Here is a 21,394-nt window from a genome sequence, read left to right on the forward strand (position 1 = left end):
AAACTCTACCAGGCATAACGGTGTACATGCTCTCGCTGCCCTCCCCCTCTGTAGTAAGATCATACTGATCAGTGAATAAAGCTTTAGGGATTAAAACAGTTGTAAGTTTCTTGTCAGATTTTGCCTCCATTGACTTTTTTGTGGGTTCTTTTGTTGAGTGGGCACCAAGATACACATTCTCTTTTGTTAGTGAAACTGAATCCCCTGTCCTGGGAAACTCTCTCTGAGAAGCTGGCCGCAAGCTATCTGTAGCTGTCATCATAGGACCCACTTCTATTTGTTCAGTCTGATTATCAGCATCATGTTTGTGTGCATCTCCTGTTTCAGTATCTTCCCATAAACCAGTGGAACTCTTAGCTACAGCTGTGCTATCCTGAAAAATTACAGAGGTCAAGAAAGCGTCCTCAATGCTTTCAGACCTACCTTGATCCTCGGACAATTCTGCTTCTGAGTAAGTGTGGTCCAGTTCCAAAGCTGCAGATGTGCTCTCTGTTAACCTAGGTGAAACATCATATTCAGTCCTTCCCAGTGTATCATAAGTGCTTATTTCGCCATCTGTCACAGTCTGAGGTAGAAGGGTGGTTAACTTAATATTCTCCATGAGCACCTCCAGTTCCCTTTTTTCCTCAGCCACATCAGTAGTCATTGCTGTATCTTCTTTAGTCTCTAAGGTTGTTTCCTCCAAAGCAGGAACCTCTGTTTTGGTGACAGCCGCTTCAGTAACCGAAGTCTCAAAAACAGGAGGTTTAGGAGTAACTTTAGCAGGCGACAACTTCACACTGTCAGTTTTCAGAGATGTAATCAGCTTAACAGTTGTAGGCTCTGATACGATCTTTTTACCTTAAAAAAGAAAAAAAAACTGTTAAGGAATCACTCAGTCAAAACACAAACAAATGTCACTTTAATTCAGTTTCAATTTCCACAACAAAATCTAAGTGCTGCACCGAAAATATAAAAGGATTTATATAGTTTAGTGTATAACAGAGCTTTGAATGACATTAACACATGACAAAGCTGCACAACATCTAACTTAGTCATGAAATGAGAAGAGTAGCATTATTCTTCATACTCTGTTTATACAATTACCCCAAGAAGTCCTCATATTGTACCAGTATTCATCAGACAGCTAAGTAACCGATTAGGGAATATAGAGGTTTATTTCATGATGTCATGAATGAGTGGTACTGCAAACCTGTGGGTTTTCTTCAAAGCTGACTGTAACAGAACTCAAATGTATAAAGGGAATGAAATACCACCTCGGTTTATTTTCAGCACACAATTACACACTGCAAAAAGGAACCCTCGCCGGAGTGAGAAGATGCTTAAGCAACAGGAGCAAACATGCCATCAGAAAATACTGTTTTACAACTGCACAAGAGCTGCTGCTCTGCTTTTAAATTATACTGAGAGAAATTTATTATGGGGAAAGGTGAGAAGAGTAAACCGTAAGACCATAAACTTAATACTATAATGATGTTGATCTTTGGAAAACACTTCAAAGATACACATCTGAAACTCCTTCACACACAAAAGTGCTTTTATGGGAGCACTGAACATGAAAAGGCAGAGTGCTGAACCCTCTGGATGATGGGAAGAGTGAGAGGATAGCTATCCTAGGTTTGCAAGAGATACAAAAAAAAAGGTCTTTCCAGAGAACTAGACTGTGATGTTTTAAAAACATCTTGCTGCCTTATGCATCATCCACTCCTTCTGCCCCAGATTTCCATTCTATCTGAGGAAAAAAAATGTGCTGACAACCATGACACTTCAAAGTTTGGTATCAGATTTTAAACTCCTGAAAAAGGTGAGCTTGTGCTCAGAAAATAGGATTTGTTCAGGAAAAGCTCAGGGTGGAAACATCTTCCCTTCTGCCAGTTCTTTCAGGTCAGTAATCTTCAGAAGGGCAAATGGAGCAGACAGGTGGAAGAGATGAATGTCTTAAATCAGTGCTGTTAATTGCCAAGTGTCTGAGCCTAATATGGATGCAAAGCTTTATATTAATGCAAGTAAAGTACAAAATACGGTCTTCAAATCATGATAATTATATGAAGAATGCATTAACAGGCTGTGTGTATGAGGACTAACTGCTTACCAGACAGACAAAACTACATATATAGCTTCTTGTAAAAGAAAATATTGCTCAACTTCTAATAGAGCAAAGAAATCTATTCTCCTCACATGCAAAAATCAAAACAGCTACAGTATTTTACAAGCCAAAGACTCATTATTATAGCTGTGAGTTAACAAAAGAGATCAGGGAACTTTACTCAAGGTAAGCTATGGATACCAGTTATCGGGAGAAAAAGTGAGTTCCAAGGATGGATTGTTACTGCCTGGCATATGGGGATGAAGATGTTTCACATGATGGTGCAGCCTCTGACTGACTCAAGACCTGCAAGAGCATTAGTATGGCCAAGAGGATGAAAAAAGAAAAGAGGGAAAAATTTAGAAAGACTCAAGCTCATCACGCGTTTGTGCAATGACAGTTTGTACTCAAGCACACACAGTATGTATGCACAAATCAGTTCTCTTCACACACCTATGCCTACTTAGATACCCTTTTAATATTTGTAGATATGAATTCTGCATGTGTAAGTTAGGGTCACACAAATATTCTTTTAGTCTCACACACACCAGGCTTTGAAAGTGTCACCTTTGCAAGAGACTTATTTGATTTACACTGAAGTAGACAGGCTTTTCAGTGGATGGCTGCTTAGAATATCTGAAAGAATAGGTTGATTCTTTTAGAGAAGAATGAAATTAAACAGAGTAGGGAAATGAGGAAAAAGAGCTGAAATTTCAGCTTTCTTGAATGAGAGGAGAAAAGGAAATTGGGGAGGGGTAAGAAATAAAACAGTCACTATGTTTAGAAGTGGTGGTATTCTCTGTCAGCAGAAAAAGGAATGGACTCTTTTCCCTACCATATGTTAAATCTGTTTGTGGTTTTACAAACAGGACTTAGCTACTTATAGGTGGATACATAGCGTACTTTTAGGTGGATGTTTTTTGCTTTTTTCAATGTGTATGTGTTTCAAGTGTGAGATTGTGTTCAAATAATCAACAATCAACAAATCTTTACAATTTTTTTCCCCCGTCTGTTTGCATGAGGATACTTTAAACCACAGATATTTAGTTCACAATTAGGGAGTGAAGAGTGAATACAAGTAAATTAGCACTGTCCTCCTGAGTAGTAATTGGTAATTATTAAATTTCTACCAAAGAATCCACCAAATTACCCTAACAGCTCTTTTTAATGTCAAAATGGAGAGAAGACAGCACAATCTTATGTTCTCCCTTCTAGCCACAGGATGAGTTTCCTTTACGCAGACTGAATTTCTTCGCAGCCAACATCAAGTACTCATTCAGTACAAATTCTCACAAAACTTTTCAGTGACTATCAAGATCACTGTTAAAAAGAACATTAAAACATAATACCCTCTAAGAAATGCAAACAAAATTGAGAGTATGAGAACAGATTTTAAAATCTTAAAGTTTTAATTGAGTTTATCAATAAATGGACAAATTTTCTCCTGCGGAAACTAACAGGGAGATGTGAGTGTCCAAAGAGTAGTTCTGAATAAAATCAACTACAAGTTGATTTTACTAAAGTTGATAAAACAACTTTATCATAAATATGTAACATTTTTCATACAGATCACTGGTGTCTGCAAACTTATTTGAGTTGATAAAAAAAACATGCCTCTTCAAGGAGAAATCTATTAATGTTGCCATTTGTTTTTTTTTCTGGAGGAAAAGGAAAAAATAAAACAAAGAGAAGGTTGCTTCTTTAATAGACTCAACATCAGTTTGAACTCTCGTCTGCTCCACCCAGCTGTTTTGCATTACTGTACTCCTTGCATCATGCAGGCAATATGCTATCTCCTTTGTCCTCCTTCTGATTCAAGACATGAGGCAAATTTTTCCTAATAAAGTTCATGAACATATTAGCAGCAAGGAAGTAAATTATCTCACCAACAGCTGCTCATATCAAAGACTATCCTGTCGGTTTTCAGTCCATTCCTTTTACATTGAACAACCTGCACGAAGCTGACTTTGGACAGAGTATATTACTTTGCACAGATAATATTTTTTCTACTCTCTGATTATTTATTTTATACTTTCCCTCTACAGCATTTCCTTCCACTTCTCACCCACCATTATTTAAATAAGAATTCAAAATTATGGATTAATATTAAAACTTAATATTTTTTCAAGGAAATCACACTGCACAATGTTAGACATGGTGTAACTTTGTGATTACCAAATAAGGATTCTGGCCTGTTCTGTGCTATTTAATATTTCCAGAATATCTGAGTGTACTCTCTTGGAGAAAAAAATGCTTAAAGATCACATATATTTTAATTTTTATATATATATTTTCCACGAAATTTTTAACTATTTGGCTAACTTGCAACACTTCAGCAGTTTCTCTGCACTAAGAAACATTATTTGTCTGTTTACCAGGTACTTAATAAGCTGGAAGAACACAGACCCTACAGATAAAGAAATTGGTTTGTGTCATTGCCAACGGCCAAAATAAAAAATTATGTCAGAGCAAAATCCAGGAAAAAACAGTGAATTGTTTCTGTAAATACTAGCCAAAATAAATTATTCCAAACTTTCAGTAATGTTGAGACAGTCAAAATTAATGGCTTGACACCTTCCAGCCTGTTTAGAGAATGATGCCTATGCAGAGAGGTAGGGTTACTTTTTTTTTTTTTTTTTTGGTATGTTAATTTGTTTACTGCTTTGTTAAGTTTGTTCCATGAGTCTGTCCCTTCCCTGCTACCAATCCTGGCAGACAGAGTGGTCTTGAATGTTCCCTTGGTTCAAAAAGTTATGCCAGCTGGAGCTAAAATTATTATCAGAACCTTCAAAACTGGACAAGACAAAGATTAAGAATAGGTTTAAAACTAAATAAATAAAGATGGTCTTCTGGGTAACAGCCTGAGCCAGAAACTTCCCATTGTTACATTGACTCAGTACCCACTCATTTATTTATTTCAGGAAGCAGAAAGGTGGACAGGGAATGTGAAGGTTTGTTCATTACGTATGAGGAGTGTGGTAGCACAAGGAGGATTCAAAATCTGACACTGCAGCTATAAGAGCTTCTCTATAACTCCACTTACCTATGCTGTATTTTGACATCAAAACATGAGCCAAATGTAATGAGGAAAATAATTTAGAGGACTAAATGCAGTATCCATTCCTAATTAAAAAGTGAAGTATCAAAAAAAAAAATAATGAGACACTTAAAAAAAAAATTTAAAAGTTATTAGTCTATCGTATTTTTAAGGAAAAATGCAAAAACATAATCATCTTCAGACCATTGCCCAACGTTCTTTTCTTCCAGCTAACAAAGGCAGCAGCTATATTAGCTCTGTGAACACAAAACACTCTTTAAGTGAAACCACTTGCTATTTCATAACTTCTAAAGTCGGACTTTTAAAGGGCAAAGGATATGCTAGATCCTGGTTTCCCTGCATGCAAGTGTAAGTTCTGTGAACAAATTACAACCTGTCAATCTATCCACAAAAGAACAAGAGCAAAAAAGCATTTATCTTTCCACATTATTTATAATAAAACTGTCAAAGAGGACAAAAAAATCAGTGAGCTTCTTTAGTCATCTCTTCCTAATGAAATCTGCATCCCAGCACCAAATAAAAGCAACGGTCTTTGCTTCCTGACCACAAAACCAATTGAATAACAAAGACAGTCAAGATTGTCACTGGGGTCAGGAAAAGACAGCAAAATTCTTGCTGCTTTGCTCTCCCCACCTGGTGTGAAAGGAGACAAATTACCCATGTGTCCCAAGAGCTGTAGCCAGTTCCCACAGCAGTGACCAAGGCTAATAAAGAGGAAAATCAATTTCTCTTTCCTGTATTTGAACACATAAATGGATGGTTCTTTTACTTCTTCACCCTGTTGCTCTTAATCCTGTCTTTGTTACCTGACCCATCCAGTGATGTGGGGGAACGACAGGAAAATGCCTTCAACTGTGTCTTCTTTCCTTTCCTGTTTCCCTCTGCCCACAGTGTTTGTGTTATGGGACCATTCCTAAGGAGCCCAGTTTTGAATCACTCAGATAAATTCAAGTTCTCCTGCTCTGCCAAAAGTAGAGTCTCACCCTGAAGCTCCACTTCCTGAGGCTGCAAACAGATATATTGCTCAGACTATAAATCGGGTTCACTCTGTTCATACTTTACACAGCATTTAAAAGGTCTCAGGGTAAGGTACCAGAACAGGACTGTCCGAAGGGGACTGAGGTCTTCTTGCTGCTTTCAGCATGGTCTGACTAACTTCTCAAGTTTCCTTCCCGAAGCAGAGTGGTGTATGAAGCATGCTGTAAGCTGTTAAGCATGCACAGCCTCTGTGATGCTTGCCTGTCGCTATAAACCCAGCACAGAGCTTCAGGGGTTTATTCCTCCTGCACCTGGTCCAGGATATTACTGGAGATCTCAGCAGCTATGTAAGTCTTGATAAACTGCATATCTGACAGAAGCACAAAGATCTATCTTCTTAGCAAAATAATGAAAGCTAGAGAAATGCTATCTGGTGTTAGCTGGCTTGGTAAAGCAGCTTAAGCCCTCTGCATAGCTTCACCTTCACTGAGGGGAAAGGAAGCACAAGCAGAGCCAACAGCCTTGTATGCACTCTGGCCAGTGCCACGACCTTGAGATGCTTGCCTGCTCAAAGGCATTCTACCCATTCTGATACTGGACTGTGAAATGGTGAAGGACAATGATTTTATTATGTTCAGCACTCCATTGTGTTTCATCTGAGGTAAACTTTTTTTTTGTTCTCTTTCTTCAGATTGCCAATTTTGGTCCCTGGATGTCACCACACCCTCTTGTCTTCAGTATTCTGTGATCACTCCCAAACTGATCAAAAGTCTACAGATTTCTTGTAATACAGTCCCTGACATCAGGCTGGAAATAATTCCCTCATCCAGGAAATAGCTGGGACGTGTAGCTACCAACGGTTGCTGTGGAGAAGGACAGAAATGCCTAGTTATTCAAAGTTTTTCAAACTAAGTCACATGCAGCAAAAGGGAAGACAACATTTCTTCTGCCAGCTTTTGCACTATGCCTAAAAATCTTATCCTTTCTGCTCCTGCACAAGTACAGTACAGTTGGTGTTTTCTGAGCCTTAGCCTGCAATCACGGTGTCTGATGCTGTAGGACCTCCCAAAGAAGGTTTTTTTTTCTCTTTCCTTGTTCTGAAGTCGTCCATAGAAGAATGCTCCCTGCAAGTCACCTTGCATTACCAAACACCCCTGTCCCATTGAAACACTCCTACTTGAACTGACAAGAAACAGAGGATTTTTCTGGAGAAGTTTTGGAGTGGGGCAGGGGAAAGGTTTGCAGAGAGACACATTCTCCACTTCCATTTCACATGTCCTGCTACATACTACAAAGGTTGATGCTTGCTATACTTCCTCTATTAAATTCTTCTCTAATTTTGAGTTTTAGATGGATGAAGCATCAAAGAAAGAGGCCTTCAGTCACAAGCAGTGGTTAACTTGTTGATGGGGATGCACTGAAACCATCAAAACAATGGGGACTCCATTCATGATAAACGTATACAGCAACGCTGTCTTAGAACTGGAATTTTCTAATCTCCAGCTAAAATGAAATCATAATGCCAAATCAAAGTGGCATGTCCAAAAGGAAAAAAATTAAAAAATAAAAGGTGTGTGAAACAAAATCAAAATGAAAGAGCATGTCTAAAAAAAAAACGGTCAACACATGTTTTGAGTCAAGCAAAAAATGTTTTGCTGAAAGGTTTGCCAAAATCAATACAGGTCTATGAAAGAATTCAGTTTTAGTAAGTCAGTAATTCTCAGCAAAAACAGCGCAGATTTGGGCTTCAGAAATTCAGTGACCTTAGTGTATGAAATTCAGCTCCATTTTGTTGCAGGTGTGTAAGACAAAAACAGTAAACATTTGGATTAAGGCATTTTTGGAGTACAGTGCAATTTATTCTCTGGATGCCATAGTATAAAATGCCCCATCCAAAGTCAGTTGAAGTTTGTGGCAATCTTCTCACAAAATTCAGTGAACTAGATCAGGCAAAACTGGGGTCTGACAGATGGAATTAAATAAATAACCCTGCAGCCCTATGCAAGAACTAGGTATTAAATAGGAACCCGTTAAAAATAAAATCTTTTTTCCTCATACAATGTTTTATTCTCTTATTAGCATAAGTGTTCAGCAACCATAGTTTTAACTTTGTTTTTTTTTAATTGCAAATATGTTAATATGTTGTATGTCCTATATGTTAACACTCAAAAAATGTTTCCTCTGAAGATGGCCTCCAAGGAGCTTCAAGCACTAAGTCATGTGTCTAACCTGAAACTTTTTCAAGCCCTGTCAGACACAGAATTAGGTACTTCTCAGAAAAAAAAAGAACTAAAAAGTCTGGTGAAAGTCTTGGAAGGATGAGATGAAACACATGGATAATGTTTCAGAAACTCAGAGCCATGTGGTTTCTGTAGGGAGAAAACCATTTGCGATCAAAGTGAAGTTGTTTTGTTTTGTTTTGCTTTAATGAGATTTTTAGATTTTAAATCATGTATTATTAGTCTGGGCCATTCTTGTTTTCATCAAGTCAAGACACTTTGTACAATGTAATTTTGTAACCAGAACACTGCTGAAGTTAAAATCCTGAACTTAAGTTAAAAGTTGTCCAACTTGGCCATTTTATTGAAACTAGCGTGCATTATTTTTAATTCAAATTTACTGCTTGGGTAACTGTTTTTCATGTATTTTAATAAATAGGATTCCTTTTTAAAAGTAAGCAAAATACCCAAAATATGGATTAAGTTTTCTTTTAACTACAATTTAAAATTAATATTTTGAGATTTTCAACTAGAGACTATTAATCACAGGATAGGAGCAAAGACTTCAGCAGGGCTGAAGGAAGAAATATCCCCTTTCTCAAATACAGGAATTTTCTTTGTAGTGACTAAAAAAGATGCCTGCTTTGCCACAAATCTATTGCTTCAAACTATGTGTAAATTCAAGCCCTGGATTCATCCTTTGTGGCATTTGTTTTGGTTTCCTTATTCAGGGAATGTAGTGTTACTCAGCATGAGTAAAAGCAGCAGACACAGATCTTTCATCGTTGCCATTTCACTTCCAATTAAACGTGCAACGTGTGGCTGCTACCCTCGGAGCAGAGTCAATGGGAACTTTGCTAGGTGTCACAGAGGAGGCAGAGGAAACTTTATGGGGATGCTGTAAAAAAACAGAGATCACCACATGAACATCTGTGCTTGCAGACCTTAGGCGCTGGCGCTACCTGGGTAGCTGGCCTGATCCTGGCCTGTTCACAGAGGCAGTCTCTGTTTTCCCCTTGAGCTGACAAAGATCTCATAAATACATGTAACAACAACTCTTTTTTCTTCTTTTTCAGCAACAGAGTCTTTTGCTAGTGTGACTGTGTATTCAGGCAAGGGGGGAAACATCACAATGTAATGTGAGACATGGCGAGCACAGTAAGAACGAGAAACGTGGGACTGGAGTTACATAGAGAGTCAAGGTCTTGGCTCGGGCAGTTTTGTTGTCTGGCACAGTGGGAACTGTAAAAGCTTCATACTGAGCTAAAAGTACTCAAAACTTGGGGACAGTGGATTTCATGTGATGGACTACTACACTGAAACAGAAATAACATGAATTTTGGAAGAAACTTCCACGTAAAAAATTATTTGAGACTTGAACTTAAATTCAAACCTCCTGCTGTACTATAGGGCCATTTTTTTCTTCCTCTCCCTTTTTTTGCCCCAGAAAAGGACTGGCTCAAACAGCAGTGAGAGACTCACTACAGCCACTGCTTCAGGCAGCTGCTTTACCTGTGAAAGGCCAAGATGTTGGGCAATGAGTCCTGTTACTCACCAATGGCATAAATCTTTTAGCAAAAGCAATGAATAGTTACAGCTGGCTCCTGTGAGATCCCAAGCACCTTCTGAAAAGGTGAGAGAGCTTTCAGTAACTTCTGAAATATGTGGCAGACAGGCACCCTGAAGGAGGGTATTCAGCATTACACTCCTGTACTTTCCTACATAAACCCAGATGTATTTGGCAAAACCTAAGTCATCTAGGCTGCAGCATTTAATTAATTCTTATGTAATGCTGATATCAATTAAAATTGCTAGAGAGCACCTCACTGTCTATCAACCTGTGTTGGTTCTGTTTAGTTGGGTTTTTTTCCTGTAAAAGGGTGGATAGTCATAGACTGTCTAATTCCTTTCTCTGTGTATCAAGGGGAAGAGTTTGCAGGAAAAGCAGTTCTGTAAAAGGCAACAACTCAGTACTTATCACATTTTTAGAGCAAATGGTATGTCACTAGAATTTGTCAATTAAAACTTACAGAAAAAAAAATGTTGAAAAGGCACACAGTGTTTGAAAGCAGTGGGATTCACACAAACAAAAAGTTGGAAATGTGCCTTTAACGTCTAAGCTGGAAAGATCTGCAGCTATAGTTTGTTCATCATCCACAAAAATGAGGATAGTAAAGGCTGCACGTTTCCAGTAGTTCTGACCTGCAGTCACAGGACTGAGTCCAAAAACCCTAGATATTTGTAGTTAATTATTAAGTTCTGAACTTTTAACTCAACCCAAGTAGCCTTTCCACATTAATGTCAATTGTGCTATTTGAAATCACAGGAACTTCCTTGAACAGATAGGCTTGCAGGAAAACTGTTGAGGAGTCCAACCTCTCCATGCTGCTGAGGAGGATGCCTGTCTCAGGGAAGAAGGATGTTCAGCTGGGAAGAAGCACTCTGATCTCTCAGATGTCATGCATCTAAGTGATGGGATCCTTTCTTAACAGACACCTGTGATATTTGAAAGGGTTACACAGAAACTTACATGTTGCACACCATGAGATGCATGAATGGGTTTCTGGAGGTGTAGGGAAATGACAGAAAGAAATGTAGGAGTGATGTTCTGGAGGAGGCCAGGTAGATGAGACCAAGACCTCAATGATGGTTGTGTGTGGAGCACTGCCAGTTTCAGGAAGGCCAGGCAGAGAGGTAGGGATCTGGAACTGATGCACAGGTGAGAAGATAAAGGGAAGAGAAACACAGATACACTCAACGCTGATGAACCTTTTGGGACAAAAGGATCTTATGAAAGGATAGGATGGAGCTGGGCTGCTGTGACTGAAGATCGATGAGTCTAGAGAAGAATATTTAACCCCAAAGCCAAAGTAAAGCTGACAGGTGTGGAGAAGATCTGCTTTAAACTGATGTAGTTTACCAGATGAATGTGTCAAATGCTTGATGTGCCTTTGAAAATACCAGGCTTGATGTGCCTTTGAAAATACCAGGAGGGAAACAAGCAGCAGTTAAAAAGGCAATTTAGAGCATCCATAGAAATAGCTGACTGGCACATGAAACATTGAACAAGTGTGAGGAGAACTTACTTAGAGTTGCTTCAGAAACCTAAAAAAAATGACAGGACAAAATGCCCAGAATCCAGATATGACCCAAAAATTATCAGAATCTCAGAGAGGTGAAAAATTCCAATCTTGCATGCAGTCTGTAAGTAGCCTCTCTTATTGGCATCACTGGAGACAGAATACTGAGTTAGAAACAATCGTTCACCTCATCAAGTAGGATGTTTCTTCTGCTCTTATGTTCATTGGCATGACACACAGATACCAGGGTGCACTCAGGCACCTACATGTGTAGCACCCACAGAGTCAGAGTGACTGTGGCTGCAGTGCATCACTCTATGTAAGAACACTACTCAGGCTGAAATCTTACCATTAAAACCTTATCACTGTCTGCCAATATTGCTTTAAGACATTCAATCTGGTTTGTTTTTTCCTCTCTTTTTTGTAAAGCCATAGTCATAAAACATTTTTTAAAAAAAAATAAACTGGAACAAAACACACAATAAGGACAACGCTTTTCAGGGTTAGCATGGTGAGCACACTGAAAATTGTAACTGAAAAAACAAAAAAGCTTACGTTCATAGCAGTAGGCATCAAACTTGCTATCTGGGTAAGGAAAGCCTGTTTGGTTCTCATAGCGATACAGGGTTCTCACCCCAAGTAAACCTCCACCACACTGGGGCCGTGCCACGGAGGCCGGGTAGCGGACGCTGCCGTCCGCCAGCCAGCCGTAGTCGCACTGGTCGAAGCCGCGCCTCCAGGCGACGTACATGTTCCCCACAGAGGCCAGGACCCCGTCCCGCTGCCGACACAGCTCCTGGGCTTCCTCGAAGGTGAGCTTCTCGGGGACTGTGACGTGGACCACTTCATCTGCAGGAAGAACACGAAGATAACAAAGGCTGAACATCGCATTCCACCCTCAAGGCAGCTTAGCTCCCCTCTTCCAGTCAGTGGCCAGGAAGGCTGAGGTTTTGTTCCGAAATCTATCTGAGTAGTTGCTTGCTCAAAAAGAAATCAGGTAGTTGGAAAATCGAATGTGCCAGATTTGAATATGAAAATGAACTTTCACAAAGCATTTGTATGCAAACTTCATGCCTTGAAGTACACTGTGGCTGGAAACTGAGTCCCTCCCTCAGTCTCTAGGCAGAGGCAACAGCAGCCGTGAAGCTCCTCTGTGACCTCTGTTTGAGTAGACTTTACAGCTCAAGTGCTCTAATTAAATCCAGTCCAACAGAATTTACTTTCTCAGTAAAACAAACCTTCTACATCTGCAAGCCTCTCACCTGACCTTTTTAGTCATCACTAGATTTTCACTTGAAACACACAAAAAAAAATCAGATGCTGTTCACTGGCTGCTCCACAGCAGCTTCTAACATCATATTTCCATCATTCACCTGAAATCAACATGTTCATCTGTAGAAAACAGTTCAAATTCTATATGTTTGTTACAAGAAAGCAATTCTCTTCCTCAGCCACAGCAGGCCAAAACACCACAGTCACTGTTGCTGGAAAGCTTTGCTTATTCATATTGAACACACAATCTGTCTTACCTCTGCAGTCATCTCAAAGCAACCTAGCAAATGGCAGACAGAAACTACATTACCTCAAGCAGTTTCTTTCACATCAATATTATGCTTGTTTCAGGCTAGAAAGGAACGCAGGTGTGAAGTGAGGCAAAGTGCCAATTCTCTTTTTCCTCCTAGGTAGAAACTCTGTTTTGTTATTACAGCTGTATCAATTACAATATCAATTCCATAGTGTGAGTTTCTTTGTACACGTTGTTGGGAGTTTCTAACCTAGAGGTAAAGGGATGGAGCATGTCTATTGGAGAGGGTCAGAAAAGGAAAGCAAAGAATCATTTATTCCCACAATCACCAGAATGTTTCATTCAGCTCTTCAGACCACACAGCAGATGTACTTTTTTATTAAACAGTTCTGCAGAAAATAACTTTTTCTGCATCTAGGGGCAGACCTGGAATTATAGCCAATACTATCCCCCCGCACCCTCCAAACTGCAATATCATGAAATTAAGCAAAGGAAGACTTCTCCAGAGCAGTCCCCTCTCCTCTGAGGACTATTCCCTAATCCTCTCACAGAACAGCCTTGACATATACAAAAACTAGTAGCTAAAATGATTGCAATTAAGTCATAGAATCATAGAATCATAGAGTCATAGGGGTTGGAAGGGACCTCGAGAGATCATCTAGTCCAACCCCCCTGTCAGAGCAGGGTCACCTAGAGTACATCACACAGGAAGGTGTCCAGGTGGGTTTTGAATGACTCCAGTGAAGGAGACTCCACAACCTCTCTGGGCAGCCTGTTCCAGTGCTCCGTCACCCTCACAGTGAAAAAATTTTTCCTGAGTGAAAAAATTTTTCCTGAATATAAGGTATTAGACAAGTTAGACAAGAAAATGACACAGGTAAGAAAAACAATGCACTTTAATGGCTTCTAGAAACAGATATGATGGGGATCAAACACCAAATAAAGTCAAACAAACCCACAACATTCCTCCTGGGAGAAACTTATTGAATACACAAGAAAACGGGTAAGCAGTGCAAGGCAAATAGCAAAGCAATTTCTTCATCGACTGATCTGGATCAATGCCTCCAAATGGAGCTTGTGCATGGTATCATTAGTTTGGGGTATTTGCTCCTCTTAGCTCTCATCTGCACTCTGTTAAAGCAAAGAAACCTAGTTAGCAGTTATGTCGTGCTCCAACTTCAAATGAAGGGTTCAGTCACTACTTCTGTAAGAGAGTTCACTTTGCAGAGGACTTACTTGTCCAAGCTGCACAAGAGCATTTCTATATGGAAATCTGCCTTAAATTTACCTTGGAATATGCTTATATATGCAATATTAATAATATGCACGTTTAAAAGATGGGTGGCATATCTTTCTTTGTATTGAATCTCTTCTACTGGTGCCACAGGTATGTTTTTTGTTCATCTCTTCAAGTCACCTGCTGTCATACAGATACTATCTTTGTAAAAGGGCATTTTACCAAAAGATAAAAAAAGCCGGTGTGTTTAAGGAGAAATGCATCATAACCAGAACAGTTCAATAAATGAAGTCCAAAGTCACATTCTTTGCTATTTGACATAGTAAAGAATTTGAGATGATAAATTCATGAAGACAAAAAGGTGGCAGACGAATCAGCAAAGTGCCCTTAGTGTCATTCCATCGTACACCAAGTAAATACTCATTTATTTCACAAATGCTAGTGATAAGATAAAGGGTACAGAGGTGTTAACCAGAGCAACTGCAAGCTGCCATGTTTTAAAGTGTAGTTTTGTGTGATTCCAGAATTCTTATTTTAAAAAATCCAGTAAAGTGCAAAAGTCAGATTCCAAATAACATTTACTCTAGAGATATGACTCAAAAATTTGTCTGTTCAATTTGAAAGGAAATTAAAATTCTGCATGGTAAGTGTGTGCTTAATGTGCATAATAAGTGTTGGAATGAAATGTGAAAATCAAAGCAAGAGTTTCATAAAGGCCTTGCATGTCTGTAATCTTCCAAAACCACCTTACAAAAAAAAAAAATTTTGTTTTCTGTTGAGCACTTGGGAAGAAAACAGTGTTCAAAACACCTCTTCAGAGGAATGGCAGTTTGATTCATAGCATCTCTATATTACGTGATGAGAGCTCGCACAAGCTTTCCGGCACTTCTCACCTGGAGCAGACTGTTGACTTCATGCACTGCAAAGTCAGCACCTCGGGGATGTGGTGACCCACATGGCACAGAGGCAACTGACCTGGACCTACTGCTGCTCATGTGTAGCAAGTGCCACCACTTGGAACGTGCAGGGATGACATTTTGCTACCCATGTTGCCTCTGACATCATTAGTGCTGAGACATTTGCTCACCACCAGTCTCCTTGGTCAGAAAGAGAGGACTACCAAAATATTTTGGGTATGTGTTCTGGAAATGCTACTTATTAATCCCCACAGAAACATGGAAATTCAGTTTGTTGTATGTGAAAAAGGTGCTAGTCCTACTTCACTGTCAACATGGTTTTTTACTCTTATAGTAAGAGCCTGGGTTGGAAACCACACTGCTCCTCAGTCAGCCTACACAAAGGCTGGGCAATAGAGCAGGAAACACAGAATAAGGTTTGTGAGGAAAGGTGCCCATCACTGGAGGAAGAACAGTGAGAAGTTCTAGGAACTTCCTCTTGCACCACTAAGCCCTTAGGGAAAAATTGTACCATGAAGCTCAGGGGCTGTTGAGCTATTTCATGGACTCAACCTCAAAACTGACAGAGGCTTCCAAGAGGCCATGGAAAAAGGACCTGTACTCCAGTCCTGACTTCCAGCATGTCAATCAGTGTAGCTGAAGCATGCTGACTATTTCAAAGTACCAAATAGAAAAGAATTTGACCCTTACATAAGAACTCCCTCTAAAATGAAAAAAGAAGGGGGGGGCATGGAGAAAGTGAAACTAATAAAATTTATTTAATCCATAAAGTCTCTAAAATTGACTACTATTTTTGGAAGCAAAACAGGTTCCATAGTTAGCAGGAGGTTTCATCCTGTTACACTCTATCTTTATTGCAATGTTTGAAAGACCTCAATTTCCCAGCCAAAACACTGAAAATAAGGAAATTAAGAGAGAAAATTTTTCTGGTAGGTAAACAAATGACATAGCCACCAACACCAAAGCAGAGCAGACTCAATTTTGTGTGTTAAAAGTCATAGGCAATGTTTTTATAGCTGGAGTACACTTGGAGTAGCTTAGCAATATTACACATGCAAAGCCCCGGGCTTAAAGCAGCAGATGAGGGGAAAGTCGTTCTACAGTACCACAGGGTGAACTGGAGACCGTGACAATGTTTAGACTGCAGACAATATGTAGTGTATATTATTGCTGGCTCCTGTTTAAAACCAAGCTTCAGGCTGATCTTTCAGCCTCAGTGGTCAGAGCACTTGAAGAATCCCCAGGATTTTCCTGTTACACGTGTTTGTTTTGCTTAGTTAAAACAGACACCTGATGAAAGTCATGCTTTTTCCCCTCTTTTTTTTCAGATACATCAAGCCAGATGAAGCAGCCAGGTTTTTCTCTTGAAGACAAAAGCTGATTCACTACTACCCCCAAGGAAAAAGCTTAAGATCTACAGACTTATCAGCTGGTTTTATAGCAAGCTTCATTCCTTTGAAGGTTAATTCACTTATTCTCTCTCATGAGGAGAAGAGCTGGGCATGTTTGTAGATGTGAATTTCATGAATCACACATCTTAAAAGCAAGCACAGGAATAAAAGCAGGCTAGAACCATAGCCAGGGGTCAACACACAACATGTATTGACTAGGTTAGAGGTAATGAATCTAGATGTAAGCCCTCCAGCACAGACTTCACCAGTAATTTATTTTTCCATAGATGAAACCGTAGTTCAAGGGACTGGTGAGCTGCAACTTCCTAGAGAACATCTTTGAGTCTGACTATGTGGATGGAACTATTCTCCCAGCACAGAGCACCATCTACTCATCTTCACATACCTTCACCCACTGTGCTGAACGAAATGAGCTACAAGTCATTTGCACCTGGCAGATGAAGGAATCACATGCAGGTCGATGACAAAAGTTTACAGGAACCTGAAGGATTCTCACAAACTGCAAAGGAGCTGCAAGTCCCTTACTGAATGCTTTTGACACACCTGGTAACACACCAACTGCTGTGGATAGTCACTGATCAACCAGCTGTGCAATGTCCTTGTTATTATTCAGTCCATGTGAGGCAATGACAAATACTAAGGAGATACTTATATTCAGTTGTAATATTTTTAGTCCTCTTCCCCCGTTTTGCTCTCAGCAGAATAACAGGAGCCTTCTTTACTACTGCCTCTGAATCTGGCAGCTCTCCTTTTCTGAGCATAATGAGTCTGTGCTGAACTCTAGACCTGTTCATTAGTTGTTTCTGAACAATGGTGGACACTCACTACGCAAAGAATCCCTCATGGGGATGTTAGAGCTCCAGGGTTCTATGGCTACAGTTGCAGGTCAGGGTGCCCTGAGTCAGGTAAGAAAGTTAGCTAGAAGTGTCAAAATACTACCTTTTCTGATGTTATGTGGAACATTCTAAGGAGATTTCCCCACCTGCAGCTGTAACTCGCTGCTACTGCTCCTCATAAACATTTGGTCACCGCCACAATTTTGGCAGTTCAAAGCTCAGGCAGTCATGAGACTGCCATCGTGACTTTCTTTTCTTAAGAAACTCGGAATCTGTCCAAATCTTCATTTCTAGAACACAATCAAGCATGCAAAGAGGCTACTGTGGCTACTTTGTGGACTAAAGCATTTACCATTCCATCTTAAGGACCACATGGCCCAGGAATTTCACATTCCTCCTCCTCTCTTTCTCTCTTTGGCCACAAGCCCCATGCCAAAAGGCAGCAGCAGTCACCAACAGGACTGTTGGACTGCTCTTACCCCCAGGAGGGAAGAGACACTGCCCATGCCTATCCCTCCTCTCCACACACGCGTGAAGACAACAGAGACCACTACGCTCTTCTCAAATACTCTGGAAAAAAAACCATACAACTACATTTGGGCCTAGACTGAACTGAAAAGGTTCACCTGTCTCCTCTGTATGCAGTGGGCTTGGATGCTACATACAGTTATTAACAGCTAGAGTTTATTAATCCAGCTCATGCTCCAGCCTTCCCCCTCTGCACCAAACTTCACAGACAGGACACCTCGTCTCAGCTGCAGCTCTCTTCCTCCACACTGCCACTGTTAAGGGCTGGTTCTCTGACACACCAGACTAATACAGAGGTATCCTGAACAAGGTCACAGTTTTCTGTAGAACACTCTGGAGCTGGAAAACCACAACGACCTCAGCAGCCAGGTTGAACCTTGAAGCAGAAGGCTAGGCGAGCTGGAGAAGCCTTTTTCTCTTGCGCGTTAGAACAAGTTAGTTGACTCCTTTTGATACACATCAGTAAAGATTTAATTAAAATCTCCGAAATGTCTTAAGCCTATTCTATGCAAAACCATGGGCTGAACAGGATTCCACTGCATTCAACGAGACCGGAAGTGTGCAATTTTCCCATGGGCTGGCCCTCAAGTGTGGCAACGGCTGCACCCTTAGAGAGCTCTGCCGTAGCTGCAGAGTGTCGCTGGCTTTTACTGATACAGAGGGGGAAAGTGAACTTTGTATTCTGTAGAAGTCTTTCTTGTGTGCTTTACTTTTGCAATAACCACTCAGACATCAGGATTTTCAGATCACCCCAAAGATGAGCTTTATCATGTTATGAGCTCAAACACAATGTCATGCATAAAGCTCACCGTGGTATTATTTCTGTTTTGGTTTACTCTATTTGGGCTCTGTACCCCTTTTGAGAACTCTTGGACCCATGACCCTGCACTAGGTAAACAATATAAGGCTGGTGAAATGTCCAATATAAGCTACTGCAAAGGCTGTGACTCTACCACAGGCCCTGCTCTAAGAAGAAAAGACCCTTTTCTCTGTGTCCCTGTTTCAAAGTCCAACCTAACTCTTGCTCCAGAATCAGAATGGACTCCATAGATCTTCTACTGCCCAAAGCTCAAAAGACACTTCTCACCTGAAGCTGTCTTTTCGACCATGACTACTTTAATTATTACTATGCTCACAGAAATTTCCATGACTATAGCAAAACTGTATGAGACTAGGTGGAAAGTATTTAAAGGACATCTGGTTTTGTTTTTCCTTCTTCTTCCTTGCACTCACTGTAGGGGGGGAAATGGCGCATGGAAGGGAGACTGTATACTCTTCCCCACAGCCACCCCAAAATAACTTTCTTAGCATGAGTCCCCATCTGCATGTTACACACTCTTTTTAGACATATATGGTTTCTAACTGGCTTTGGTGAGAAGACAATGCTGTATGGAGCAGTTTGTGCTTTGGCTCTGCACCATGCACACACAGCCCCTCACTTCACCCGTGGGCTCTCGCGAGCAGATCCCACTTGTCTGTTTCTGACACCACAGCACTATCAAATCAGTCAGACCTGTGCTTATCTGAAGGCAGAATGGAAGCCCTGCTTTCCCCATCACCCGCTGCCATTCAAGGGATTATTCCAGAGAAGGCGCTGGTGCAGACACCACTTCAGCTGCAGGTGTTAAGGGAACCTCAGAGTTATATCCAGACCTTTACATATCAATTACTTTAAACTGTTCATCAGTAAATCATCCCCTGCAGTTAAACATATCCTACACTGAAATATATGATGAAATACAAGGAATGTAAATCAGTTTGTAATAAGAGACCATGTCCAGTACCTACTTAATAATATTTTGACTCCAAGTTCTTATTTTTCTCACTAGGATTTAAGAAATTCAAAATCCTTCCTGTAATTCTTCTGTGTGTTTTAGCAAAACTCAAAATATTCAATTTATAAATCTTCAGTCTTTAATCTGTCTGGTTTTCCTCAGTACGAGGAAATGGTAAGAGTTAGCCTAGACAACTGGTTTTAATTTAAGCAAATAGCTTGTGTTTCAAGGAGAAATCCATGTCTCTGGCTAACTGTGATTTCACATGGCCAGAAAGGAAGAAAATTGAAATGGTGTTGCTCCTACGAATCCTTTGTGCAAATACCCAAATTAGTACTGTAAATTCAATACACATTTAAAATGTATTGCAAGAATTCCTACCACCATTTATGGCCTTCTGGGGTAACATGCTACTGGCAGCCAAAAGACCAATAACTGTTCAATGACTTCCATGGTGACATTCTCATTACGGCCCAGATTTTGATATCATTAATCAAGCATCCATTATCCATTATTCCATGAATGGTCATCCCACTGACACAGGCTCTCCAAATAAGGGCCTATCTAGTGCAAGGAAGTCTAACAGATTTGGCATTGAATCAGAATAGGCTGTGCAGATATGAACTTTCAAATTCACATGGAAAAAATCATATTTAAACAGTTCTGCAGCATACTGAGTACCATGAATGTCCTTTGTTATTAATGAAGTGTTGAGAGCACTCATTACAAAAGAAAGGTGATATTTTGCAGAATCAGCCTTTGGTGGGCAGGGCAATCAGAAATTTGGTGTAACCTTAAATCTTCAACTGTAAATCTTCTACCAATTTACGGTTTTATTACAATATGGCAAATACAACACAGAATCTAGTTGACTGCTGTGTTCAGTTTCCAGTGACTTCCCTTGACATTTCAGCTAACTTTCTGTGGATGAGTGGTTCCAAAGTGTAATCTCATTGATGTTAGGTAACTTCAAACGAGCTCTGCATTTGAAACTAACCTTTGTTCTTACAGAAACTACTTTTGTTACACAGACAAAGCCATCTTGGCTCCTTAGCCCCATCTTAAAAAGAAATTCTGGCTCAGAGACTCAGTTTCTGTGAAGGCACTGAGGAATAATTTATCCTGCAGGATACTGTGATGTGGTACTGTGTTTTCCTAACATGCATCTGTTTCTCTTCATCCAAGCAGAATAAATTAACTCCTCTGCATGTCAGTATAACATGCCTATACCATGCTTATACCCTATATCCATAAAACCATCACTCCTGACTTGTAGAAGTTATTTGCAGCCTCTAGTTAATTTGAAAACTTCTGGGAAAATTTTAAAAAAAACAACCAAACAAACAAGAAAAAACACAGGGGAGAAACTATGTTTGGTTAACTATTATAATAATCTAGAATAATCAAGAAATCTAACAATATAATTAGAAAACAAAAAAAAATTCCTGTATATCTCATTCACAGCAGTCACCTTCCTGCTACATAAGCAGCCTAAGGATGAGTTTTCCTGTGTGCTCAGTGCTGACCTGACTCTGATTTCTTGAAGCCAGTGTAAAGCTGTGAAGGGAATTCTCCTGCCTTCTCAGTCCAGCTGACTACCACAGTAAATTGCTTCTAGGGGCAATGCCGTCATCTATTAACATAACAAAACACACAGCTCTCATTTATCACACCCCTTCATCTCACAGCCTCTTCAGTGCAAAAAGGAAAAAAAAAAAAGAATATAATATATGCCAGCCTAAC

The 21,394-nt window shown here is 40.0% G+C and overlaps 1 protein-coding gene across 1 annotated transcript in view; it reads right to left on the reverse strand.

Annotated features, from left to right (window-relative positions):
- The window catches only part of LOC103773828 (versican core protein-like), a gene marked incomplete at its 3' end in the record, with an annotated part of 81,314 nt that overhangs the window by 38,101 nt on the left and 21,819 nt on the right, over positions 1-21,394 (reverse strand). Inside the window, exons 5-6 of the mRNA XM_008941208.1 lie at positions 11,977-12,270; positions 1-840 (exon numbers count right to left, since the gene is read on the reverse strand). Of these exons, the coding sequence (XP_008939456.1) occupies positions 1-840; positions 11,977-12,270 (1,134 nt within the window). The remainder of the gene's footprint in view (positions 841-11,976; positions 12,271-21,394) is intronic.

This window comes from Merops nubicus, unplaced genomic scaffold (genome assembly GCF_000691845.1).
Source record: "Merops nubicus isolate BGI_N331 unplaced genomic scaffold, ASM69184v1 scaffold3085, whole genome shotgun sequence".
NCBI classification, from domain to species: domain Eukaryota; kingdom Metazoa; phylum Chordata; class Aves; order Coraciiformes; family Meropidae; genus Merops; species Merops nubicus.